The sequence below is a fragment of the Gallus gallus genome, chromosome 1, assembly GCF_016699485.2.
Source record: "Gallus gallus isolate bGalGal1 chromosome 1, bGalGal1.mat.broiler.GRCg7b, whole genome shotgun sequence".
In the NCBI taxonomy this organism is placed as follows: Eukaryota; Metazoa; Chordata; class Aves; order Galliformes; family Phasianidae; genus Gallus; species Gallus gallus.
In genome coordinates, this window is record NC_052532.1 from 712880 (window position 1) to 740406 (window position 27527).

Consider the following 27527-nt stretch of genomic DNA (forward strand, 5'->3'; position numbering starts at 1 on the left):
GAGCACATCGCAGCCTCAGCGGCAGTGGGGGTTTCCCAGCGCCAGGGCTCTGGCAGAGCTCCTCCTGGCATGGGGCGGGGGGGTGATGAGCAAGCAGCAGGGGGGGATGAGCAAGCAGCGTGATGCAGCTTGGCACAGCGCTCCTATGGCTCCTCGAGCTCTTTGCTGCTGGTGCTCAGCTGTGAGTGTTCTCTGCAGGCAGTGTGAGCCGGCTGGGGCAGAGTTCCCTGTTCGCTTGTCTGTGTCCAGGAGCTGAGGATGTGTGCTGCTGCTGCTGCTGCTGCTATGGATGTGCATTGCTGCTGCTCAGGACATGCACTGCTGCTGCTTCCTTCACACACAGCATTGCTATTGATGCCCTGAGAGGCAACAACCCTGAAGCAAAGCATGCAGCTCCTGTTGCTCCCTGTGCCTGCACACCAGAGGGTTGTGAATCATAGAATGGCCTGGGTTGGAAAGGACCACAGTGCTCATTGAGTTCCAACCCCCTGCTATGTGCAGGGTTACCAACCACCACCAGGGTTACCCAGAGCCACATCCAGCCTGGCCTTGAATGCCTGCAGGGATGGGGCATCCACAGCCTCCTTGGGCAACCTGTTCAGTGCGTCACCACCCTCTGGGGGAAAAACTTCCTCATATCCAACCTAAACCTCCCCTGTCTCAGTTTAAAACCATTCCCCCTTGTCCTATCACCATCCACCCTCATAAACAGCCATACCCCCTCCTGTTTATACGCTCCCTTCAAGTACTGGAAGGCCACAATGAGGTCTCCCTGCAGCCTTCTCTTCTCCAAGCTAAACAAGCCCAGTTCCCTCAACCTATCCTCATAGTAGAGGTGCTGCAGACCTCTGACCATCCCAGTGGCCCTCCTCTGGACCCGCTCCAAGAGCTCCATGTCCTCCTTATGCTGGGGGCCCCAGGCCTGGATGCAGCGCTGCAGATGAGATGAGATGGCCAAGGGCACGGAGGTGATAACGTGGCAAAAAGGAAACTGCTTTGTGCAGGGGAGGGAAGTGTGACATGCCATGGCGGGGCTGCTGTCTGCATGTCACCCCTGCAGTGATGCCATAGGGTTCCCATGCAGGGACTGCTGGGCTGCGGTCTCTGAACCCAGCAGAGGTGCCAGGGTTAAAGCTTCCAGCACAGCAGCTGGGGTGGGGAGGGCCCCCAGGGCTGCTCTGCTCTACCAGGGCAGTTGATGAGTTAATTGGTCTCAGCTGGCTGGAAGGGAGGCACAGGAGCTGCTGGGATGCTGCTCTCTGTGCTCTGTGTGCTGGAGGAGGATGATGCTGGTTCCTGCTCTGTTGTGGTCCCTTGTCACCAACCATCTGTACGCCTTATGGGATGTGAGTGGCATCGAGTGTGTGTGTGGTTCTCCTTCCTTTCCTGTGCTGGGAAACCAAGCAGTTCTGTGTCACTTATATTGAATATCTTACATTTATTCTGTGTATGTACCAGCAAAAAAAAAAAAAAAAAAGAACTTGGACAGAAGGAAACTCAAAGGCTGTGGTGCTGAAACCCCAAAGGTTGTGGTGCTGAAACCCCAAAGCTTGTGGTGCTGAAACCCCAAAGCTTGTGGTGCTGAAACCCCAAAGGTTGTGGTGCTGAAACCCCAAAGGCTGCGGTGCTGAAACCCCAAAGGTTGTGGTGCTGAAACCCCAAAGGCTGCGGTGCTGAAACCCCAAAGGTTGTGGTGCTGAAACCCCAAAGGCTGCGGTGCTGAAACCCCAAAGGCTGCGGTGCTGAAACCCCAAAGGCTGCGGTGCTTCCTCTGTTGCAGCTGGAAATGCCTTCACCTCTACAGAGCAGAGAACACCTTCCCTTGGTATTCCCCTCCTGGACCTTTAGGTCCTCTGAGGAGCCCACGAGAGCCCCATGCAGACATCGGGGCGCAGCACCCAACTCATGCACCCAACTCATGGGCGCAGTGCTGGGCGCTGTGGTTCCCAAGTGCCCAGGCTTTGTGCTCGGTTTGTTGGGTTTGGTATCTCAGACTGCTGTCCTTCCAGAGGGCACTGAGGCTGCAGGAGCCAGGGGTCACACCGGTGTGCTTCACACACTGGGGGGATTGCACTGGCGGTACAGAGTACGGTCACCTCTGGTTGCTCTCATCCGGACAGCCCCTGTGCAGCTCCATATGCCGGCGGTGTGTCTGCTGCTGTCCCTGAGTCTGTGCTCTGAGGGGGATGTGAGGAAATCAGAAGTACGGAGGAGACCCCGGGACACCGATCCGACCCTGGGGAGTTTGTGGTGCTGTATGGGAGGAGGCAGCTTGTGGCAGGGGGGGCAAACACAAAGTGGAACAGGAGGGAAGAAGCTGAAATTGAAGCGTCAGGTGATGTTTTTCCTGACCCTGAAGGCATCCAACTGCTGGAGGGACTCACGGGGGTGGGAGGGGAATGGTTTTAAACCGAGACAGGGGAGGTTTAGGTTGGATATGAGGAGGAAGTTTTTCCCCCAGAGGGTGGTGACGCACTGAACAGGTTGCCCAAGGAGGCTGTGGATGCCCCATCCCTGCAGGCATTCAAGGCCAGGCTGGATGTGGCTCTGGGCAGCCTGGTCTGGTGGTTGGCGACCCTGCACATAGCAGGGGGTTGGAACGAGATGAGCACTGTGGTTCTTTACTACCAAGGCCATTCTATGGTGGTCACCGGGGAAGACGAATGCAGCAGTTTCCTGCATGCTCAGAAAACGTGGGCTCACAGAGCCCTGCATCCTCGAGCACATTGGGTTTGGTGCACTGCGTGCCCATTTCAGGAGCTGTGGGGAACTGCCTGGATGAAATGTGGGATTCTTCCTGGCTGTACCCCACTGTGAATCCCAGCCGGGTCCACATGTGGCCTGAAACCAGGAGCAGACATTAGCAGGAGGTGAAGGAAGAGGCAGCCGTTGGGGTTTTGCAGCTGAGCTTTTTGCGAGCCCAGCGGTGAGGTCCGGCCGAGGGCTGCCCTGGAGCTTCTCCCACTCCCTGTCAGAGCCGTGAATGCTTTGGTCAGCACAGAGCTGAGCTGAGCCCTGGCTCTCTTTTCCTGCTGACATCGATTAATTCCTGGTGACGCGTTCTCTTTGGATGGAGCTCAGTGTGGGCGTGGAGGCCCTTTAGCCGTGTGTTGGAGGGAGAGCAGAGGGCACCAGGCTGGGATTGCAGGGCTGGTGCTGCTGATCCTGCTCAGAAGCTGTCAGAGATGTTCTGTGGAGCCGTGGATGCAGTGCTGTCTGCCATCTGCTCAGCTCACTGTGAGCAGCGCTGCTGTTTGGGTTTGGCTTCTGGTCTGTGCAAGTGGGGGTTTCAGAGCAGTGCTTCACAGCGTTGCTGTTCCTTGCACCAGGACCTGGGTACCCACAGAGCAGTTGGGTTGGAAGGGTCCTTAAAGATGAGAGAACCACAGAACAGTTGGGTTGGAAGGGTCCTTAAAGATGAGAGAACCACAGAGCAGTTGGGTTGGAAGGGTCCTTAAAGATGACAGAAGCACAGAACAGTTGGGTTGGAAGGGTCCTTAAAGATGAGAGAACCACAGAACAGTTGGGTTGGAAGGGTCCTTAAAGGTGAGAGAACCACAGAACAGTTGGGTTGAAGGGACAACCCCCCATTACCCCCAGCCCCACTCCTTCATGGGCTGTGTGCCCTCCAACTCGGGCTGCCCAGAGCCCCATCCATGGCCATGGACACCTCCAGGGATGAGGCACCCACAGCTCTGGGCAGCAGTGCCAGCACTGCACCGCCTCTGGGTGAAGGATTTTCCCTCTGTCTCATCTCAGTCTCCTCTCTTTTAGTTTAGAGCCGTTCCCCACATCCTCGCCAGCACCCTGTACAGTGCAGTGCTGTGCTCTCAGCTGCTGAGGGCCCATTTTCCCCGGGGAATTTCAGGCCATGGAGCCCTGGCTTGCTCCTGGACCTGCTCCCCAGCCTGCTCCCCGCCTGCCAGCACTGCTGGCTTCCACTTGCTCCTTCTGAGGCAGATACCTCTGCAGCCCTCAGCTCATCCTCAGACACTTCTTGCTTTGTCCCTGCAGACCGCAGAGCGGTTGGGGTTGGAAGGGCCCCCGGGGCTCATCCAGCACCCTGCCCTGTTCTCCCCGTGCTGCTGGGGCTCAGGCAGACCCCGGCTGCTGCTTTCAGTGGGTGCGCACATCTGCAGCTCCCAACACATCACAGCTCCCCAGAATCCACCTCTTGGGGACGTGTCCACATTTTGGGCACAGAAAGCACTAGACCTGAGTAGGCTGGGGAGTCCCTGTCCCTGGAGGTGCTCCAGAGCCATAGAGATGTGGCACGTGGGGACATAGTGGGTATGGTGGGGATGGGTTGGGATTGGACTGAGTGATCTCAGAAGTCTTTTCTGAGCCTAATGATTCTGTGACTTTGGGTACAGAGAACACTAGGTGCACCTGCTGTCTTTGTCTCATGACCACGCACAGCTGTGCTTGCCTGTGTGCCTGCAACCTGCAGCAGGGTTTACATGCTCCCATGGGTTCCCAAAAGTCTTCACGTGTTACAAAGCAGGTGTTGATGTGCACAGAGCAAGAATGGACTGGGTGGAAGTGTTGCTTGCTTTGGCTGAACTGAGCATATCTCTTTTATGTGAGGTGAAGAGCTTGGAAGCAAGTGGTTTTTGGATCTCAACAGCTTTCTACGGGGCATGTTCAGAATGCTGGAGAGTTTGGAACCTGGGCTGCTCCTTTGCCTTCCCTGGCTATGTGTGACCAGCCATGCAGGGGCCGGTGTGCAGCTGTGTGAATCTGATGGAGGTGTGCAGCAGCAGAAGTCCCAGAGGGTTTCCCATCAGGTGTGTTGTGCCAGGCTGAAATAGAAGGGCTCTGAATGCACAAGCAAGAGGTGTCAGAGCCAGCACAGGGCCCACGGTGATGGGAGAAGTGTCTCTGTGGGGACCTTGGATCAGTCTTGGTAGCACCTTTTGGGGGTGGAGGAATATTTCTCTGGAGACACAGTGGAGGGAGGGAGGCAGGCTGGAGGGGTGGGTGCAGCACCAGTGATCTTTGGGGAAGGGGAAGGAGCGAGCTGGCACTGCTGGGGGTGGCTGCAATGGGGTTTTTATTGCTGGCTATGCTTCGTGGGATCACAGAACGGTTGGGTTGGAAGGAGCCTTAAAGTTCTTCCAGTTCCAACCCCCAATTCCTAGGGCTGGTTCTCCTGACCTGTTTTTATCCAGTTTGCCCTTTCCCTTAGAGATTTCCCTTCTCCTGTGAGCACGTGTGTTGGGGTGCTGTGGTGAGTACAGGCTGGGGAGCTCATGGCCCACCTGCATGAATGCACCGCGTGCCCAGTGCTCTGCTGGGGACACCAAGCTGAGTGGTGCAGGTGACACATTAGAAGGAAGGGAAGCCATCCAGAGGGATCTCAACGAAGTTGAGAGGTGGGCCCGTATGAACATAATGGGGTTCAACACAGCAAAGTGCAAGGTTATGTCCTTGGGTCAAAGTAATCCCAGATATGTATACAGACTGGGAGGACTCCTTGAGGGCAACCCTGCGGAGTAGGACCTGCGGGTCCTGGTGGATGAAAAACTGAACATGAGGCAGCAGTGTGCTCCTGCAGCTTGGAAGGCCAGTGGTGTCCTGGGCTCCATCAGCAGAGGGGTGGCCAGCAGGGACAGGGAGGGGATTGTCCCTCTCTGTTCTGCCCATCTGCAGTACTGCGTCCAGGTCTGGGGCCCCAGTACAAGAAAGACAGGGAGCTGTTGGAGAGGGTCCAGAGGAGGGCCACAAAGATGCTCAGAGGGCTGCAGCACCTCCCCTACAAAGACAGGCTGAGGGAGCTGGGCTTGTTCAGCCTGGAGAAGAGAAGGCTGCGGGGTGACCTCCATTGGTGCTTCGCTCTTCCCTGGGGTGCTCCCACCTTCCCCACTCCCATACAGCTGGGAGCCGTGCACAGATCTGCAGGCACCTTGCAGCGGTCCCCAGATGTTCTGCACCCCGAGGGGCTGCTGGCCTCAGGAGGGCACAGGCCCCACAGGATCTTGGATGGGTTTTTGTGAAAGCTCTGGGTTTCTCCTGGCAGCACCAGGGAGGGGGATTTACAGATGTGAGGGGTTCTGCTGCTCTTTGATGAGCATCAGCCCGTGGTTTTCTGCTGCAGGGCTGGGGGTGCCCAGGCTGCTGGATGCACACTGCCTGTTCATGTGTGGGAAGGAGCACTCCCTCCATCTCTGCTGAAGTCACTGAGGGTCGGTTTTACTGCCTTTCATATCTGTTGCTCCTGTTAGTGCTTTTTCAATGCTCGGTGAGGAGTGTGGTCGCACGCGTGGGCTCAGCTTCTCCTACACCTTTGCCTGTAGCAGGAGCTGGAGCTGGACGAGCCTCTGCGTGTGAACGGGAGGATTCAGCAGCGAGCCGCACTGCTGATGCCCTGCTGGGGCTGCCCTGAGCACCATGGAGCTGCATTGTGCAGACATCAGCCCCTGCACCAGGGGAGCGGCCAGTAGGGCAGATGCTGCAGGTTTGCACCCTGGGACACTGCACGTGGTGGCTTGCATGGTCATTCATGCGGGGTTCCAGGAAGGGTCTGAGCCCCGTGCGCTGAGATGTCCCTGTGGGGCCCTGCAAGCAGCTACTGCTGGGACCAGAGCTCTGAAACCCAAAGGGCTCAGAGTGTGCCCTCCCTCCCCTGTGAGGGTCTGTGGGAGGGACACGGGCTCAGGATGGGCCGCTCAGGATTGCAGTACTGCTGCTGTGTGTGGCTGGGTTGGTGGGAGAGGAGGAGGAGCAGGTGTGGGCATCGGAGAGCTGGCTTTGTCCCCTTCCAGCTCAGATCATCTGGGTCAGGGCTGCGCTGCTCAAGCTTTACATATCACATTTGGAATCTGCTCATTGGATACCGGATGCTGAAGCTCTATTCAGGCTGAAAAGTCCTCATTAACATTTTGGGAATACATTAATTCCCTTCCTTTCCTATTCCAACCTGCTGACTTTGATTGGCACTATTTTTTACAATAAATGCTTAATTAAAGGCATAATGAGTGTATAATGATTGTATTAAAAGCAAGATGATTATAAAAATCAGCTTAGCAGCTGGAGGCTGAAGGGCTGGAACAGCTCGGAGCAGAAATGCGCGTGGCAGAGCTCTGAGCCTGCTCACGAGCTGTTCACACGCAGCATCCGCTGCAGCTGCGCTCACAGCCTCCCGTGCACAGCCCTCGTGTTCTGTTGTACAGAGACTCACTGCAGAAGTACCTCCTGCCTTAAGGAACCTCAGGCAAAAAGCAGGAGGTGGGGAGAGGTGGCTGTGCTTTCCTGGATCGCTGCAGGTGAGGGGCAGAGCTGTGGCATGAAGGAGGCTGCAAAACGTGATGCATTTCTGCATCGGCTCCGGCTGCAGCTCTGCTGGGCTCTGAGCTCCTCCAGCTGTGAGCCGAGAGCAAAGTCTGGGCTGTACCTGCAGGAGAGCTCCGGGCTGGTGAGTGTGACATGAAACTTGAACAGAGCAGGGATGACCCGGGGGAGGGAGCACGCTCAGCCCATGGCTCCTCTTCTGGTGTTGTGCTGCAGGACTGGGCAGGGCTGTTCTGCTCCATGTCTTCTGTTCAGGCTTTGCCCTTGCCATCGGGCACTCAGGTGGATCCCATCTGCTCCTGGACACTTCTCAGGTCCGTAGAACTTGCACTTAATTGCTTTGACCTGCTTGCACCTGAAGGTACAGCAGAGCCGGAGGCAGATGGTGTGGGCGAAGGTGGGCTCTGCCTTCTCTCTGCTGTGCCAGTTCCTCCTCTGTGCTCACTCCTCAGGTCACGTCCCGATTCATCCCATAACGATCTCATCTCCACCACTGCCATCTTTGAGCTCTGTGCTACCTCACATCTCTCTTGGACCCGCTGTGCCCCTCTGCTGCAGCCTGGGAGCTGTAGGATGGGCCCTGGGGTGGCCCCGCTGCAGAGGGATGCTTCTGCCTTACTCAGATAAGTAAAATCAAGTTCTGCCCCTAGTGTTTTCAGGAGCAATGAGGAAATGCACCACTCTCCCATCTTTAGTTTCTGATGTGGTGATGAATGTTTTCCTTCCTATTCGCTTTTCTCTGTTTTAAAAGTCATCTGGAGTATCACGACTGCAAAACGGGGCACCAGAAGTCACGTCCATTATCTCGTGCTGTGCAGAAGGAGGGTCCACATACCTCATTGCCAGGGCTAGTGTTAGATTTGGGGCTGTTTTGTCCCTTATTTTCATAGAATCACAGGATCATTCCAGTTGGAAAAGAGCTCTGAGATCCCCAATCCAAACTGAACCCATCCCACTGAGCACGTCCCCAAGTGCCACATCCCTGTGGTCACTGAACCCCCCCAGGGATGGGGACTCCCCACTGCCCTGGGCAGCTGTGCAGTGCTGGCCGCTCTTTGGAGCACAGATTGTTCCCCAGCTCCAACCTGACCCTCCCCAGCGCACCCTCAGCCCATCCCCTCCCGTCCTATCATCCAAACTTGGAAGCCCATAATCTGCGTGCTGAGTTGCTGCTGAAGATGCCTGGTTCTGACACTGGTTCTGCTCCGCTATTTTCTTTGCTGGGTTGTTGGTTCAGATCTCTGTTAGTTACTGGGGTGAATGGCTCTGATCACAGAGAGCACTGCTAACTCGGAGATTCGAGCAACCTGAGAACCCACAGACTTTCCACCCACCTCCATGGAATGCTGACCTGTTTGTGTCTGAAGATGGTCCCATTCTGAGCTAACACTCTGCGCTGAGTTCCTTTCCGGAATCATTTGTTTTATTATAATGCCTCGTGTAGCCTTTGAGCAAGAAAAATCCATTTGTGTTCTTTGATGGGCATTGCGCCTGGGGATGCTTCAGTTCGTGGGCAGTGTGGGAATGGCTCATCCTGGTGTAGCTGTGGGGCGTTCTGAGGTCTGCGTGGACCCAGGTGTGCCTGGTGGGCTGATGGATGCACATAGGGGTGGAAGGCGTCAGTGTCCATGCGTGACAGGAGGGCTGCATTCCCACGCTGTGTGCAGGCTCTGGCTGCTCATCCCTGGGGGATGAAGGAGCGAGCGGGGCCTGATGACAGCTTGCTCAGTGTAACCAGCTGGAATGCATCCATGGGATGTGTCACACGGAGGCCATGAGGGTGGACACAGCATCATTGGTGCGCTGGGCTGCCCGGGAGTCTCTGCTCCTTTCCCAAACCTTTGCAGTTACTCCCAGCTTGTGCATCTCCTCTGTTCTATCGGTAAAGCCAAGTGAAGTCTGCTGTGTTGGAGGGAACCTGCAATATCTGACCCAGGGATTGTATGCAGTCAGACCCACTGACTCTGACACGTTCTGTGGCCTGACCCGTCGTGGGTCTGCGAGCTTCATCAGGTGATGGGGTTTGAGAGCCCCCAGGCTCTGGGATCTGGGAAGGCGATGGCCTGGTTGTGAAGGTGCTGGAGGCTGCAGCTTCCCAGCTTTGGTACTCCCAAACCTCTGTGCAGGGCACGGCTGCTGGGCTCCTTCTGGAGGAGGACATTGCTGGCGTTGGTTCAGCCTGGGCTCCTGGCACTTGGGTGCCCAACGTGCAATAATTGTGCACCTGAGAAGGTGCAGCCTGCACACACGGCTGTGTTCCAGCTCAATGGGCTGTGAGCACGGCGCTGAACAGTGCTCAGGTGATTGAGCTGCGAGCTAATTGGGCTCAGGTAAAGGGCTCAGAGCTGTGCGAAGCATCACGCAGGCTTCTGGCCTCCAGTTTGGGCTGCAGTTCGGGGCAGTCCCGGGCAAATTAACAGAGAAATCTTTCCTATGGTGGGAAAACAATAATAGCAAGAAATGCAGAACCTGATGAGCTCTGAAATGGACTGAAGGTCGCAGCACAGCGCTGCTGTTTGTGTGAAGGACTCGGCCAAAAAATGGGTCAGTTGCTGATGGTATTTAAGAGTTTAGGATCTGTAATTTGGAGCTGACGCTGAGCAGAGCTGTGCTGCTGGCTTTGTGCCGGCAGCCGCCCTGTCTCTGGGTCCCCAGTACAAGCAGTGGCTCAGGAGGGAAAATGATGGAGAAGAAGAGTGGTTGAGAGGCCGTGTCCTCTCCCAGTGGCCTCGAGCAGTGCAGTGGGGTGATGCCCGGGGATATCAAGTCAATGGGACATGGGCTTTGCTGCGAAGGCGTTTGGGGATAAAACCCCCTGGGAACGACAGAAGCACCAATTTCCTCTTGGGTTCACCTTGGATTAGAAGAACGTAATGTAAAGGTGTTGTTTCTGTGGTGCGTTGTAGGCACGGCGTCAGATTGGGTCACCTGCTCCATTTCTTTTCATTTTGCAGCCTTCTGGAGTTTGCCTTTGCTTGTAATGGGTTTTCCATGGACCGGCTGTGATGGGGTAGGGCTGAGTGTAGACTGGAATGAGATGGTAGCAATGCAGCCGGGGTGGGCTGCAGGGCTGTGGGCAGGGGCTGGTGTGAGGGGCTTCTTAAAGACCAATGAAGGGTGCTGCAGGTTGTGAGGCAGGGCTGCAGGACTCTCCTTCTGTCCTCTGAGATCTGTGTCGTCATGCCTTAACTTGTCCCTGGCAGCACAACCCAGCTGGAAGGCTGCGCTCGCATGCTGGAGTCCTTTCATCTTCTCCCCCCACCAGAGACTTCTCAGGGCTGTGACTGCATGCAGTGCTCACCCACATTTGATGGATTTTAATGTGCTGGAGTAGATGGCAGCTGCAGTACGTCATGAATTTGTGATCCCGTGCCATTAGCTCTGAGATGACAAATGGAGAGATTGCCAATGGGACCTCCCGACACGAGGGCTGCGGTGCGTGTGGAGCCGGTCAGCAGCTCTGTGACACATCCATCTTGCATCTCCATCTAGGAGCAGGGGTCGTAAATTGACGGGCGTGCTGCAAAAGCTGCTGTCGGTGCTGAGAGGTCCCTGGGGCGGCCGCGACCTTGGATGGCTGCTGCAGGAGGCTGTGACCCCACCGCCACCAGGGGAGAGCTCTCAGGGCACCTTCCCTGCTCTCTTCTCAGCTGGCAGAAGTGGCCTTAGACAAGAGCATCAGTACCAGCTGGGGGGTGGGAGGATGGAGCCCAGCCCTGCTGAAAAGGCCCTGGGGGTGCTGGAGGGGGCAGCACTGCGCCCTCGCAGCACAGAGAGCCAACTGCACCCTGGGGGCATCCGGAGCAGTGTGGCCAGCAGGGCGAGGGAGGGGGTCTGCAGCTCTGCTCTGTGCTGGGACACCTCATCTGCAGCACCCAGATGAGGAGTGCTCAGCACAGGAGGGACATGGAGCTGTTGGAGCGCATCCAGAGAAGGGCCACAAAAAGGGTCTGAGGGATGGAAAGAGGAGGGATTTAGGCTGCATATAAGGAGCAAGGTCTTTGTGCTGAGGGCTGCGAGGCACTGCACAGGTTGCCCAGAGAGGTGGTGCTGCCCATCCCTGCAGACACCCACGGTCAGGGGATGGGGCTCTGAGCACTGATGGAGCTGTGGGCGTCCCTGCTCATCACAGGAAGTGGGACCAGACGGCCTTTGGAGGGCCCTTCCAACCCAAACCATTCTGTGATTCCATGATTCTATGAAAACATTTCTGACAATTTACCATCAACCCCCGGAGGTCAGCAGACAGCCCAGCACCCATCTCAGTCATAGAATCATAGAATTGCTCATGTTGGAAAAGACCTTAACGATGATCGAGTCCAATCACAACCCAACCATCCTACCCTGACTCTAACAGCCCTGGCTGGGAACTGGGCTGGCGGTGATTGTATCCCCGTTGTGTACTGGGGGGATCCCCGTACTGATGCAGCAGAGAGGGGATGTCAGCATTGCGGTGCCTGGGGAGGCAGAGCGCAGAGGAAGGTGCTGCTCACAGCTATCTTGATCCCAACCTCATGAACCAATGAACACTGCTGGTGCTTCCGAGTGACCTTTCAGTGTGATGGAAACAACAACAAATCAAAGGGATGCAAATCTGGATCTGAGAGCCTGGGGGGGGAGGGCGGCTCCTGGGTGTACTGTGTGTGTACTGGTGGGATGCAGAGGAAAACCCATCACCACTGCATTGTTCTGGTGTGGTTTTGTGTGTTTTTTTTTTTCTCTTGGAACTTAAAAAACAAAGGAAAACAGGAGGTTAAAGAGAAGAATAGAGGTGCTGGGAGCAAACCGAATTGAGAGGTTGGCGTTCCTGGCTACCTGTGATGTTGGTAGCCCACTGGAAGGTGTAGCCTGGAAACATTTATGCTCTGTCAGGTTGGAATCCTGCCTTGTGCTGCCCAATGGAATGTGCAGGGCATGGAACTGCAGGTCTGCTGTGCAGTTGGGCAGTGCAACAGCTGACAGTGCAAATTTGGGGTGCAGGGAGGTGCTCTTAAAGAGCTGACCTTGCTGAGCTGCTTAAACTCATACTGCAAAGGTGTAATAGGGAGGAATTGGGAAGAGTGGAATAAACACAAAGGAAATAGTCCTTGGTCAGGCCGTGTGCTTTGTCCTCTGTAAGGGCCATTCCAGGACATTTTCCAGCAGACCCAAAGAACTGCAGAGGTTGTCCTGGGGAGAGGTGTGCAGGCACAGCACAGTGTGCAAGAGGCAGCGTGCAGCGGTCTGAAGGATGTCTTTGGAGATGAGCAGGGACATGAGGTGAGGACAGCAGCGTCGGGTTCATGGCAGAACAGATGGAAGGTGGATTTCTGCCTTAGGAGAAAGGCTGCAGCGTCTGCATGTGGAGGGGTAGCAGAGGGAGAGCCGGCGATGGAGCTCCCGGGGGTGGCTGTCAGGAAGCCAAGCAGATCCAGCTGCAGCTGCTGGGTCTTCCTGCCGGGCTCTGAGCAATCCTGGGGATCCACACAGGCAAACTGCAGAGCTGGGGGGCCCTGCAGGCACAGGGCGAGCAGCAGTAGGCACAGCAATAGGGCACAGTGGCAGCTGTGAGACATGTTGGGCGGCTGGGACTCGGTGTGCACTGCTTATGACTTCCTTTCCTAACGGTTTTATTCCCATAATGTCTTCTGGTTTGTTAATTTCTTCAAAGCTTATTGAAGTATTTGGCACGCGCGTCCCAGCACGGCGCGGTGCGTTCCTCATTACCATGTTTATAGCAGCTCCAATTACCGGTGACCTTCAGAGCTGAAGGCGGTGCGCGAGTGCCCAGCTTGCAGCCGCGATTTGTGGGCCACAGCGGAGCATCATTCCTCCTCTCCATCAGCAGCAGCCGTGTAACGATGGCATCGCCTGCTCTGCGTGGGGTCCTGTGGGGCTGCTGGCTGGAGGAGGGAGGTGGCACCAGGAGACAAGGGTGGGGTTTTGAAGAAGAAAATGAGGTGGGCTTCTGAGTGTCGGGACAGACTGGTGGAGATGACATCCGTGTTTCATAGAGACACAGAATGGTTTGGGTTGGAAGGGACCTTCATAGGATCATGGAATGGCTTGGGTTGGAAGGGACCTTCATAGGATCATGGAATGGCTTGGGTCGGAAGGGACTTTCATAGGGTCACATAATGGTTTGGGTTGGAAGGGACCTTCATAGGATCATAGAATGGTTTGGATTGGAAGGGAAATTCATAGGATCATAGACTGGTTTGGGTTGGAAGGGACCTTCATACAATCATAAAATGGTTTGGGTTGGAAGGGACCTTCATACAGTCATTGAATGGTTTGGATTGGAGAGGCCTTCTAAGGGCCATCTGATCCCACTCCCTGTAATAAGCAGGGACCCCCACAGCTCCATCAGTGCTCAGAGTCCCTTCCCCTGACCATGGGTGTTTGCAGGGATGGGCAGCACCACCTCTCTGGGCAGCCTGTGCAGTGCCTCACTACTTTCAATGTAGAGAATTTTTTTCTTCAAGCCAGGCCCCTGTGAAGTGCAGCTGAACCCAAGCTCCTGGTTCCAAGTGCTGTCCTTGTGCCCATCATGGGCTGCTGCAGCCTCAGAGCTCCCCAACCCACCTCCCCCAGCCCAGAGCTTGTGCTCTCTCCCCACCACTCCTAAGTTATGTGTTTGTATGGGAGGAAGAGTGTGAATCAGCAGAGTGAGGTTGAGGTGCTGTGCTCACTGGTAAGACCCCGGTGACCTCCAGCCCCTGGAACCAGTGGGACAGTCCATGGCAAGGCAGGTGTACCTGCAGTGGAGGGACTGGTTGGAAAATATTAAAACAAACCCAGCGTGTGAGTCCACGGGGCCTGATGAGATGTTTCCAGGAGCAGTGAGGGAGGCTGACAGCACTGCAGGGGCGTTCTCGATGACCCCTGGGTGGTGATGGTGGTGGGGAGATGTCCTGAGGGCTGGAGGAAAAGAGATGCCAACACTGTCTGCAGGTGCAGAGGAATGTCTGTGAGGAGCTGTGGGCTGCCACTGCCACCCCCACCCCAGGAGCTGATGGACCACTGAGCCCTGGAATGGTGGGGAGGTAACTGGGAGTACCAGCCTGGATCTGTGGAGGGGAAGCCCTGCTTGACCGAGTCAGCAGGGCTCTGCCAGAGGTGCCTGCCTGCAGGATGAGGGGAGAGCAGGGGGAGGTTGTTCTTGACTTGGGGAAGGCTTTTCATGTTGTCTTATGTCACATCCTCACAGACCAACTGGTGGAATATGGAGAAGCTTAAAGTTTGCCTTCTGTTGGAATAGACTCAGTTTGCTGTTACCTTAAAATCTGTGTTCAGCTTGCCGCCAGACAAGCTGAAATTTCAGTCCTCCCAGTCCTCATGAAATATCAAACCTTAAAACAGGAGCACTGCGAGTGAAGAGCCAAGCACAACAGCGCAGGAACAGAAGGCTTTGAGGAGCAGAACGAGCTCCTTTCCACCAGGGACCAGTTGGGAAGTTGTGAACACAAAGTATAAGATGGGGAATTTTCCACTGGGAAGTGTTAGCGGACTTGTAATGCATGGACAAGAGCAGTGGGAAATACAGTGTGGGATTTGGGTCTGTTCCAAATGTGACAGCATCGCAACCTTTGGATGCATTAGCATCTCAGGAAAGGATCTGGAGGAGAGGCTTAAGGGAAGCTCCTCCTTGGCTGGTCAGTCAGGGTGTTCTTTTTCCCTTGCTTCCATCAGGATTAGTGCCTGGAAGAGGCGATGGTGTTGCTCCCTGATGTGGGGGATCTGCTTTGGCTGGCATGGAGGAGTACACAGTTTGTGAGTGGTCCTGGTGTCTGGATTTGGCTGTGGGGGACATAGGGACGAGTCCAGCAGTGCTGAGTGGAGATGGCACACATAGCAGCATGGGTCACCTCAATGGCCTTGGGATGCAATGCCTCACCCCAGTTGCTGTAGGGAGAATTATCCTCAGCGACCCCTGGTACAATAAATGCAAACTGCGAAGACCTCCTTCTGGGTGTGGGGGCTCTCCTCCAAACAGGGCTCTGGTCTGCCTCCTGCAGTGTGCTCAGCCCCCTCCGAGGTGTTCAGCTAAAAACAGTTCAACAACAAATCAAGGCCATTCAAGGCCTTGCATTCAAGGCCAGGCTGAGTGTGGCTTTGGGCAGCCTAGTCTAGTGGTTGGCGACCCTGCACATAGCAGGGGGGTTGAAACTTGATGATCATTGTGGTCCTTTTCAAGCCAGGCCATTCTATGATTCTATGATTGTATGAAATCATAGAATCAGCCTGAGCTGATAACTGGAACAGATTGATCAGCAGCTGTTAATTCATTGGCACTGCTGCCCGGAGCTGTGGGTGCCCCATCCCTGGAGGTATTCAAGGCTGAGGATGGGATCCTGGGCAGGCTGAGCTGGGGGAGCACCCAGCCCATGGCAGGGGTGAGTGGAAGGGGCTCTGGAGTCCCTTCCAACACAAGGCATCCTATGATTCTATGAACCGCTTGCAGTGCAGACCTAGAAAAACAAGGCAGTCCCTCACAAGCCATTGCTGGTTGCCTCATCGCTTCAGCCCCTGACAAAGGGCCTTCTTCTGCCAGAGAAGATTCCTCGTCTTCTGCTAGGAGTGTAGTGGTGGGAGGGAATGCCCAGCAGCCTCTGAGATCAGTGCATGGGTGCTGGGACAGCTCTTAAGATGGTCTGCAACCTGCAGCCTCTGCCTTTGGGAGAAACAGCTCTTTTTAACTCTCAGATTGACTTGAGGACACTTCAGATCACAGAAAAGCTCAACATGGAGATGAGGTTTATGCTGTCAAAGCCACAAGATTAAGGGCTGATCACGGAACTGGAGAAGTAGCTATAAAGCAAAAGCACGAGATAGGTAATGCAAATCTACCATGGGCTTGGCATCAGGCTTCACTTCACTGTGAGAACTGGGCTCAGTGGGTCCTGAGCTGGAAGTTGTCCTTGGGTTTGCTTCCCCTCTTGGTGTGGGGTGACTACAGATGCTCCTGGAGCTCCAGAGCAAGTCCCAGGAATCCCCATGTCCTGTGCCAGTCGGGGGTCTCTGCGTGTGGCAGCCGTGGTTTTAAGGACTTGTTCCTCAGATAATGCCAAGGGAATCGCTTGGAGATCGTTTAGGACTTCCCTCTGACAGCAGCGGCCATGGGATGCTGAGTCTTGATTATTATTACGTTTTCTTGTCTGAATGTGAAACGAATTGCAGTTACAAATATCACGCTGTACTGTTCCAAACGGTGCATCAAAAGCTTCTTGCTTTTGGGTGATGTGCAGCAGTTCCTCTTGAGCTAAAATAGCTTCCTCTAGGCTGCACGTGGCAGATGAGCTCACGGTGTGTTCTGGAGTTGGGGGAGCTGTGGTCCCCCCAAAAGCTGCAGTGGGTGGGAGGGAACCAGGAAGGTGAAAGCACAGGAACTCCTGAGTTGGGGTGGTTTGATAGGTAAAGCCAAAGCTGCACGTGCCAGCAAAGCACCACCAGCAGTTCATTCACCACGTCCTGGGGGCATCGGGTGTGCAGCGACATTCAGGGCTCATCCCATGGGAGACCGCCATTGCTCCGAACATCTGCCCCTTCCTCCATCCTTACCCCAGCTGTTATTGCTGAGCACAGTGCCACAGGGCATGGGATGTCCCTTTGGTCCATTTAGGTCAGTGTCGTGATGCTGTCTCCTCGCAGTGCCCCCCCACCTCTCCATTGCAGAGCAGCACAAAACATCCTTGGCTCCATGCAGCACTGCTCAGCAACAGCCAAAACATCACTGTGTTATCACTGCTATTTTCATCACAGATCCAAAACACTGCATCACACAAGAAAAATAGCCCTCCCAGCCAAAACCACAACAGCCACAACAACCTGAGAGCGGCTTTGGCTGCTCTCTTCCTCCACTTTTCTGATCGGGAAGGTGCAAATAATTGTCCTTTGAGTGTGTGAATTCATGAGGTGCACTTCAGCCATTTGCTGGGTAAACCAGGGAGGACATCTGGGTGCTCTGGGTGTGGTGTATGAATGGTGAACATCCCAAAGGAGGAGTAGTGGTTCTCAGCTCCATTCTTTCTCCCTGGGCTTACACCCACTTTGTGTGCTCACACGTTCTGGGGACGACGACCAGTTTCTCTGTGGCCACGAGCAATGTCATGGTTGTGTCTGATGCATGACCCAAAAAATGACCCAAAAAAACACAGATCTTTCTTGCAGAGCCAGATAATGTAAGGCTGCGAGGGGAGAGGAGAGAGTTGCAGGTAACTTAGAGACTGACATGGGGATGGGTTGGTTTTCAACTCGATGTTCTTTAATGCTCTCAACCTTAATCAGTCCATCAAACATAGAGTTGGTGGCAGTGGTTTTCGTGCAGCTCTAATCGTGCCCAGGTGCACCATGGAAGGCACATTGGTTTGTAGCTCCTCAGCAGTTGAGATCCCAGCAGCCTGAAAGCATCCTTCCTGGGTCAGCAGGTGATGAGGAGCTCCAGCTGATCGTTCCCTGGTTTAATGAGGACACTCCTGGGGCGATCCTCAGATAAAACTTCCCTGACTCTGAATTCATTTAATCTTCAGAGCACACTTTAAGACTTCCTTTCTGTTTCTTTAAGGTTTGAGCAAGTAAAAACAAGGCTTAATGCACGGAGAGAATTTGGCAGACACTGAGGAACCCTGTTGCTTGGTGTCATTTTATTTTGTATTGTTTTTGAGCAGGGGCCTGTTAGGACCCCTCAGTTCTCACAGCAACCCGTGTTGTTACCATTACCAATTTCCTCCCTTCTCTACATCTTGTTTCTGCACATGGCTGTGATTTCTCTGCTCTGAAGGCTGCTTGCCCCATCTTGTTGTGATACTAAATTAAGATGGGAGTAGACCGATCAATGTGGATCAAACAGGAGAACGCGTTTGCTGTGTGCTTTCTTGGAGGGTGCCCCGTACTTGGCTTAAAGGGAGTTGCAGTGTGTTCCTGGGAAGCTGTCCCCCAGTCCCACTCTGGTTCTATCAGCAGTCCATGGTGACATGAGGGACGCTCAGCCCTGGTTTGTGTTTCCATTGTGTGGCTGCACAAAGGCGTTGTCTGCCCTTTCTCTCTACGTGACTTGGGTGAGAGAGCGTCCCAAAGGCTTCACGAGGGGCTGTGCCCCTGCAGACCATGCCTGACTCCAGACGAGTTCTGCATGCTCAGCCTTTCTGCGTTCCCGTTGATGTGATGCTGCGCGATCTCATTCCGCCCTCCCCATTTACGGGGCCCTCCTCGTTCTCATCACCTCTCTGTTTCTTCCCACAGTGCTGAGCATTGGCGAAGGTGGCTTTTGGGAAGGAACTGTGAAAGGAAGGACCGGCTGGTTCCCAGCAGAATGTGTCGAGGAGGTGCAGATGCGACAGTACGACCCGCGGCAAGGTAGGCTGCTCTGCGACGGCGGTGTCTCTCAGCAGATGCACAGAACAGCCCCAGAAATTCAGAAGTCTCCATTTTAATTTTCTGTCCCTCTCAGGGTTTGCCTGTGATGGATACATCCGATGAATTGCATTGCTCGGGGCATCAGTTTATTTACTGTGTGCAGTAATGCCCAGCAGCACACCCCGACCCATGAAGGTGTGCTGTCATGAGGAGAGCGCTCAGTGGTCCTTTTCGTAGAGATAATTGTAGTAATGGAGCAGAACTGTGCGGCTGTTGACCTGGACCTTAAAGCCAGCAGTGTGCTGCAGGAGCCTTCATTGGGCTGAGGCCGATGGGATGAGGCTCAACCAAGTGCCCAGCACTCTCTGCCACTCCTGAAAGGAGGTTGTGGCAAGGGGAGGTTGGCCTCTTTTCTCAGGTGAAAAGGGATGGGATACGATGAAATGGTCTCAAGTTGTGCTAGGGAGGTGTAGGCTGGATATGAGGATGAATTCCTTCATGGACAGAGTGGTCAGGGATTGGAATGGGCTACCCAAGGAGGTGGTGGAGTCTCCGCCCCTGGAGGTAGTGAGGGGACGTGTGGATGTGGCACTAAGGGACGTGGTTTAGTGATGGGACTCAGTAGGTCTGAGTCATGGTTGGACTTGATCTTGAAGGCCTTTTCCAATGTAGATGATTCTAGGAAAGGTTTTGACCTGGTAGTACCTTGCTGTAGAATAGAGCCATGCCAAACTTGCAGATGTTTCCAGCTGTATTTACAAGCTGAGGAAAGTAGTGGGGTTGTGTGACAGATGTCCGACTCTTGTTGAGGCAGGCTGAAGATGACTATTACAAGTTGAGAGCAGCTCAAGAAATGCGTTGTGATTGTCACTGAAATTCAGAGAGAACAAGTTCCAGGGCTGACATTTTGGAGATGGTATTAGGATGTTCCTTTAACCTGCTTGTGTTTTCATGCTTTGAGAGAGAAGGCCACGAGCTGCATGTTGATCTGTCTTAATGAGGTGGGTTCTTCTGTAACGGTGCCTCTAGGTCAAGAGCTTCCTTCCCAGATCACATTTTGTAGACCCCGCAGTGCTTATTTACTTGGAAGAGGAGTGTCTGGTCACCCACCTCAGTTTCAGGTCCCAGGAAACAAGCTTCTCACTTTCCAGTGAGGGCCTCGTTAAATATCTCCTGTCTGTAGAACCAAAATTCTTCGAGGTTTAAACACGGTTTTTCCATTGAATAACTCACTTTCTGTCGGTTCTAAATTTATTTCTTACAGCACATTGAGTGAGAGATCTCTGTGATGACCGATAGCAGAGGTGACCTTTCATGTAGCATCCTGATGTCCTAAGAGCAGATGCAGGTTCTAGTTATCAGTCCCATCGCTTCATTACACACTTTTACTCTTCAGCAGCACCTCCTCTAGCAATATGTTCTCCTCTAAGTGGTACTACTAAGTACTACTAAGTGGTCAGGAAATTAATGTCTTTGTGCTTTCCACGTGGCTGGAACAAGCCTCTGTGTCAATCTAGGATCATCAGCGGGTGGTCCTCATGGGTGGTGGCTTCCCTGAGGTCTGTAGGTGTGAGAATGTGCATGCAGACACTGTTGGCTCTCCGTCTCTGGGCCTCTCATGAGACCATTGCACAGATCTGTGTTGGGCAGTGGGAGTGCATCCCCACGGGGCGTGTCATGCTGGAGGGGCCGTGCTCACACTCTTGCTTGTCACACAGCTCCATTCCCATGTGCAGAGCTGCCATGGAGCATCGCCAGTGTGTGGTGTGGGCAGCATCTGCACCACTGTCGGGGAGCCTGCAGGTCTCTTTCCAAGTGATGCTGGAAGGTGGTCTTTATCTGTGGAATTCTGACTGAAATGGAGCAGAAGGAGTTGCCTGTCAGTGCCCATGGATATGACTACCTCCTGTGCTCCCTCCTCCCATCCTAAGCGTGTCTCTGAGGACTGCAAAGCTCAGAGTGTGAGCTGCACATCAGCAGCGAGGGAAGGTGCCTTAAGGAGAGATGGAGGCGAAGTAAAGCTGAGGGTGAGGAGTGCATGTGATACACAGACTGCAGAAACAGAGAGAGCACCAGACCCCAAACCTTCCAATTGCTCTGAAAAACGTTGATGCAAGGTATCTTGGTAATAAGGGAAGAGTCTGGATTTTTATAGCTGATGGAAAAAAAAGTAGTGAAGCAAATGGAACCAACTTTCTCCGATAATTTAAAAAAGAGGTGGAATTTGAAGAGAATTTTTTAAGTCAAAGGTACAAAACCCATCTCTAACGTATTCCAGGTGAAAGAGAAATTGTGCGGGTAGGGAATCCAAATATGAGAGTCTGAAAGAAGCCCATAGGAAAGAGCAAAGCTCCCAGAGAACAAAGACTGGGATTTGTCTGCAAGGAAATCTATGTGAGAGGGATCTGATATTCTAAATATAATATGCACCTTGTCAAAAACACAGCAGAGAGAAATCTTGAATCATCTATTTCTCCTCTTAAAATTCTCGGCTGTACAAATGAAAGCGTGAGGAGAGCAGAAGTAGAGCTGTTAAGCAGTGAGGATGAGGTGAGATTAAAGCTAAGTAGATGAAGCTCCAAGTCCACCGGAACACTTACCTGGATGTGTGGGAAGGTGAACGGACAGGCTGAGGTGGGGCTGATGTGCCACCGTGTCCCTGACTGGGCCCTGTCCCACACCCGTGGGCTCAGGAGCTCTGTCCCACTGCAGGCTGTGGGCCCAGGGCTGTGCTGGAGACATCCCAGTGCCCAGCCAGCCATGGTCCTGCAGCCTGGGGCCCTCTTGGTCCAGACCACGGCCCATGGGCTGATGTCCTCAGAGCTGCCCCTGCAGTCCTGCCTGGCAATCGTTAGTCTTTACCCTAATGCCAACCTGCAGATTGGCTTTCAGGCTTGTTTTGAGACCAGCCCCATGGCCACAATGCTGTTCTTGCAATCTGGGCTCCTTGCTGGTGCTGACCCTACCCAAGCTGCCTCATCCCTACCCAAGCTGCCTCGGCCCTTGGCCAGTGAGGGCAGTTTGGCTGGGGGTCCCTGGCTTCCTGACCCAGATTCCCATCAGGAGCAGCCAACCCCTGCAGACCCCACAAACCATGGGCACCAATGCTCTGAGAGAAAGAATACGGAATGTTGGTGGAGGTTCCCATTGGGTTGGCCACAAACCAGAGGTGGGCAACCGAGATAAGGTTGGCAAAGGAAATGTCATCGTCTGAGCTCGTTTGGATTTTGGGACAGAGCTTAACTGTGTCGTGGAAAATTATTAGTGAGGGTGGAGGAAGTGTGGGGGAGCACGAGAAGTTTGTCATCTGTCGCTGGCTGATTAGTGGTTGCATCTGTTAAGTGCTTTCACTGGGAGCTGCGGCCAAAAGAAAATGGGAGTGTGCTGCTGGTGTCCCCTTGTGAAGTCGGATGCGGTGAGAACATTTTTAAGAGGTGGATGAGTTGGTGTAACAGAAACAGGATGAAATTCAGTAGGAAAAAATGCAGGATCTTGCAGTGAGCGAATGGGAAGAATTCCTGTTGCAGGCCAATGCTATGAAACAACAACTGGAGGGGTTCGTGCATTGGAGCTCTCCTGCCCTGCAGAGCTCACCGGTCTTTGGGGAAGTGCTGCTTGGAAATTAAAGGACAAGCTTGGGTTTGTGAAGCAGAACGTGCCAAATGCAGGCAGCCTGTTGTCACAGTAACTTGCACGTGGATTGAGAGGTGTGATAATGGAGCATAAGCTCTCCCCTGCACTGCCAGCCTGGAACCTGGCCTTGGTAGAAATCCAAGGCTGTTTGGAAGCACCTTGCTACTATTTGCCTCTCTCAAGTTTTGTTTGTTTGGAATGGTTGTGTAGCATCTCTTTTGGGAGACATTCTGTGCTCTTTATCTGCTTCCACATACAAATCTGCCTGGAGAGAACGCAAAGGAAGCTCTTTGCAGACTGTCTGAAGAGCACGTGTGAGCCTCCTGGCTCTGTCTTCCTCTGTGTCTGCTTCCCGGCCCTTGGGAAGCAGAGCTGCTCCTTCCCTCTGCAGTGGATGGTGAGGCACCCAGGAGGTGCAGAGAGCCACGGACCCGGGGTTGGGCTCTGCTGCTGTTCTTTTGGGTCACGGTCTGAGCTGCAGAAAACACACAGGTGGGGCTGGGACTGAGCGAGAGCTGCGCTGAATCCTGGGCACTAACAGCTGTGGCAGAAGGGTTTAGCAAATGGTTTCTTTTCTACCAAAGAGTGCGAACAGTCAGCGACGCCTCGGGAACCGTCTGCTTTGCACCGAGTGGCAGAGGTTTCTTTCCTCATTGCTTCTCATCTGCCCACGTGTTTGCCGCAAGATTTTCAATTGTTTCCATGGAATCATAGAATCATAGAATGGCCTGGGTTGAAAAGGACCGTAACTATCATGTAGTTTCAACCCCCCTGCCATGAGCTGGGTCACCAACCACCAGACCATGCTGCATTGTTACAATGATGGTATTCATAGAATCACAGAATTATTCAGGTTGGAAAAGACCTCTGAGATCACCAAGTCCAACCCCAACCCATCCCCACCATACCCACTAACCATGGCCCTATTCCTATTACATGAGACTCATTAACAGAGTTCCTGGTGGACTTTTTTCTTCTCTTTATGAGAAAGGAAAAGTAATGATAGGACTGGGGAAGCTCTTTGTTACAATGGGAGATATTTGGTTATTTCCCTGCAGGTGGCGGTGGAGGTAGCAGCAGGGTTGCTGCTTCATCCTGTTGGGAAAGGGCTTTGGGAAGGAAGAGTTAGGAGCTTGAAACACCTCTTGCTCAAGAAACAAGTTTCTTATGTAAGAAATGGTTTGAAGTCGTATCAATGACGGTTGGACAGTTCACATTACTTACAAGTTGAATAATGAGATCACAGTGCCAGTCGGGCCTGGCCCCTCTCTGTCTCTTCCTGTGACCAGCGTAGATCTCAAAGAGCAAATGACATAGAAAGGGCGTTTAAAAAATCATTACCGTGGCTATTCCTGAGTCATCTATTCTGCCTGTGCTGTTCAGGAGAGTCAGAAGCGTTTTCCATCTGAGTACATGAGATGCACCAGGGCACATCATCACTGAAGATCTCAAAGCGTTTGCACATATGTTGGGGCCCAATGCCCACGGGGAAGCTCTGCATCATTACCCAGTCTGGCCCCAGAGCATGGTCCTGAGCCTGCCCTGGTGTGGGAGCAGGGCTGGTCCTGGCCCTTGTGGGCTCAGGATGGGAAGGCACCGAAGCCGTTGGCTGTTTCTTTTGGTAGAGGGCACTGTTGTTCTTCACTCATCTGCTGCCAACCTCAGGTGATAACAACGTGTAGGCTGCTGAGGCGGAGGAGGGTTGTGGAGGATTTGGGTACCCTGGTGAAATACAGCTCTCTGATCTCCTGCAGCGAGTCGACCGTCTCCTCCTGGAGGTCTGCACTTTGGGGAGGTCGCCCCATTTTGTTATGCTGTCCATTCTGTGACGTCATCTGTGTCTGTCCTATGTCAGAAGGGATGAGTCACCCATTCCACCTCTTCTGCCATTGTGTAGGAGCATTGCAGTGTCTGCCTTGACCTTTGGAGATCCTCCTCTGGAGGACTTCAGATAACGTGAACCTGGGCTTGTCTTCAGCTGGGCGGTGAGAAAGCCTCATCCACAGTGATGAGGGATGGAGCATAGAGCGATGAGTGCAGTCCTGCAGCTGTGATGGTCGGTGTCCCAGGGGTTGTGGTGGTGTCCCAGTGACCACTGGCATGGGCTGGATCCCTTTGGTTTGGTTGTAGTGACTCAGATGTGTGAGCTGGGGCTGTACGCTGTGGAGTTGGGTGGCTTTTTTTGAGAGGCTCTGAACATGAGCAGAAAGAACCCCCCAAGGAAGGGTCTGGAGCTTGGATGTGAGCCAGGAGGAGGGAGGGAGGGGAGAAGAAGCTGAAGGGAGGGAAGAAGAAGCTTAATCAGAAGGTGAGGCTGGGGGATGCTGCATACCTGGGGTTGGTCATGGCTTTGGCACATGCCCTGCACTACCTTGATAGCCATTTGCTTTCGCACGAAGAGTGGTAGCAAGAATACAGGTGCAGCTTCAGATTGTTTCCTGTCTGTTAAGGAAATATATCTGCTTTTATTGTGGTCTCCCGGCTGGAGAGAGGCAGCTGTTCTCCTTCGTAGGGCGACAACTCTCTGCCAGAGCAGGGAATCAGAACGGGCCCTCTGTTCACTTGCACCAGCATTTAAAAGCCCTTTAACCTGTTTTTCACTTTCCTGACTTCCACCCGATGCTGATCCTGTCTCCATTATACCTCTTCCCACGCTGGGCTTCCTCTGTCCGCGCTGCTGTTAGCTTTGATCCCCTTCTCCCCGTGTTTTAATTAATCCGCTGCTCTGCTGGCAGCCTCCCCTTCCAGCCAAGAATAAAGGTCAGCCCTGTGAGTACCGAGAGGCTGCCTTGCTTTTACAGCTAATATCTGTTACGTTTGCTGATTTTTAATTTTTCCCCTTCTGAGCGAGAACTTGCAGGTCCCTGGATTCTTTACAGATCCACTCTCCCTTAACATTCCTGACGGCAGAACTCTTTGCACTGATTTGACCACAGAACAGCAGAAGCGTGCACACACCGTCCCCGTTCCCTGCAGTGAGAGCTGTGCCAGTGCTGGGGTCAGGCGGGGTGTGCGGAGGAGCAGCAAAGTGCTGCGACTTCTGGGGCAGCCTCTTATGAACCCCTTAGTGCTGCCGTAGCACTCAGCCCTCGTCTCCATTGCGCCATGTCTCCGAGGAGCAGCGATGCAGTTGTCTTAAAGCACTCTCAGGGTGACACCTGGACCGCTCAGAACCACAGAGAGTTTGAACCACAGACAAGGCAGCTGCTGGAGCTCTTGGAGCAGGTCCAGAGGAGGTCCACTAAGATGGTCAGAGGGCTGGAGCACCTCTCCTATGAGGAAAGGTTGAGGGAACTGGGCTTGTTTAGCTTGGAAGAGAAGGCTGCAGGTGACCTCATTGTGGCCTTTCAATACTTGAGGGGAGCATATAAACTGGAGGGGGAATGGCTGTTTATGAGGGTGGATGGTGATAGGACAGCATGATATCAGCACTTTTATCCCCTGTTTCTGGATCCTGGAGTCTTTCCCCAATCAATTTAAGGGTTTTAAACTGAGACAGGAGAGGATTAGGTTAGATATCAGGAGGAAGTTTTTCCACACAGAGGGTGGTGACGCACTGAACAGGTTGCCCAAGGAGGTTGTGGATGCCCCATCCCTGCAGGCATTCAAGGCCAGGCTGGATGTGGGTCTGGGCAGCCTGGTCTGCTGGTTGGCAACCCTGCACATAGCAGGGGTTGGAACGAGATGAGCATTGTGGACCTTTTCAACCCAGGCCATTCTGTGATTCTATGATTCTATGAACAAGAGGGCTGGGAACAAAGCCTGGCCTTGCTGCTGCTGCTGGTGGCTGTGGAGCAGAAGCTGCTGCTGGCAGCTCTGACCGGCATTCATTCAGAATTCTGCACTGCTCCGGTTGCAGCAGAGCACTGCTCTCCTTGCAGTGAATGCAGGCTGCTCTGCACCTTATTCCACAGTCCCTGCAAGAAGTCAGCCCTTTTTCCTTCTCTTTTTTGCCATCGGGATGTTTGACCACGGGCTGCTTGGGGTTTTTATTTTGTTTCAGTGCTTAAATTTTCTGCGGTGCCTTTTGATACGATGTAAGTTGCTGTAGTTAATGTTTTCTGATCATTTTGGTTCGGGCTGTTTTATGTTTTATTCATCCCCAGCGCTGTATTTGATATTAGCTCACACGATGAGTTAGAATTTCTGTCTTTTTTAAGCCACTGTATCATTATTAGTTGCTAATACCTCCTGGCACTCTTTCTTGTATTATGCACTTCCCACTGTTTCTGAAGCTCAACAGCCTTAAAAGAAATGGATACAAATCCCTTCTATATCTAGCTCCCTGCTTTTCCCAGTCAGCTCTTTCATTTCTTGCCTTCTGCAGCTCGCAGCACGCGTTCCTCCTGCGTGGGCTCTGGGCAGGGCTGTGCTCTCAGCCAGGTGCCCATCCCCGTGGCAGTCCAGACTGCCTGAGCCCAGCTGTGCATGGGGGGTGTCCCGGAGGTTTGCTGCAGGATGTTGGTTTTGTGCAGGTTCCAGTGGGAGGGTCCCAGCCGTGCAGTGGAGGCCATCAGTAGTGCTTGGTTTGCCACTGACCACACAAGGAACTTGGATAACACGGGTAGAGTCATAGAATCACAAGGTTGGAAAGGGCCTACGAGAGGTCCTAACCATCCTCCTATCACCATTTCTGCTGGGGCCAGGGATTGCACTGTGAGTTGCATTGGTTAGGGCTGGGTTTCCTTGGGCAGCCTAGATGTGCTCTGCAGAAGTGCAGGCAGCAGGAAGGGAGGTGGCTGTCCCGTCCACCCCACAGCTGCAGGACGTGTGCCCCCCACTCACCCTCTGAATACTTGCTGCTGACTCAGCTTTCTTCGGGTCCCCGGTTACTTCTCTGTATTCCAAGGCTTACTGCAAATGTTAAGTCCAGAGAGCGCAGCAGGGAGATTCTTAAAGGATCCTGGCTAAGAACTCTGACCCAGAGCTGCTGATTTGACGGTACTCTTCTCTAGCAGATCTTGCTTGGAATCTCCTCTAATTATCAGTAGAATAAAAGGTGGGTGGTCAGCACACACAATCCTTTCTGCATACGTGGAAAGAACAAGAACTGCTTAAAGAGGTTTACTTTAACTTAATTATTTTCATTGTTGTAAAAGATCAGCACCATTTCCAGGATAGCAAGATTTTTTCATAGAATCATTCTATGAAGACCCCTAAGATCACCAAGTCCAACCCCAACCCTTCCCTGCCATGCCTCTAACCCACATCCCTCAGTGCCACACGTCCCCTTTTCTTGAGCCCCTCCAGCATTCGCATCGTGCATATTT

The 27527-nt window shown here is 53.5% G+C and overlaps 1 protein-coding gene and 1 non-coding gene across 2 annotated transcripts in view; both read left to right on the top strand.

The window, feature by feature from the left end:
* SHANK3 (SH3 and multiple ankyrin repeat domains 3) overlaps window positions 1-27527 on the top strand; it is a 282770-nt gene that overhangs the window by 146976 nt on the left and 108267 nt on the right. The window contains 1 exon segment of the mRNA XM_025152878.3: window positions 18511-18624. Coding sequence (XP_025008646.2) covers window positions 18511-18624 — 114 coding nt within the window.
* MIR1604 (microRNA 1604) lies at window positions 21322-21418 on the top strand. The gene has a single exon (NR_035090.1). It is a non-coding gene; the product is annotated as a microRNA 1604 (primary transcript).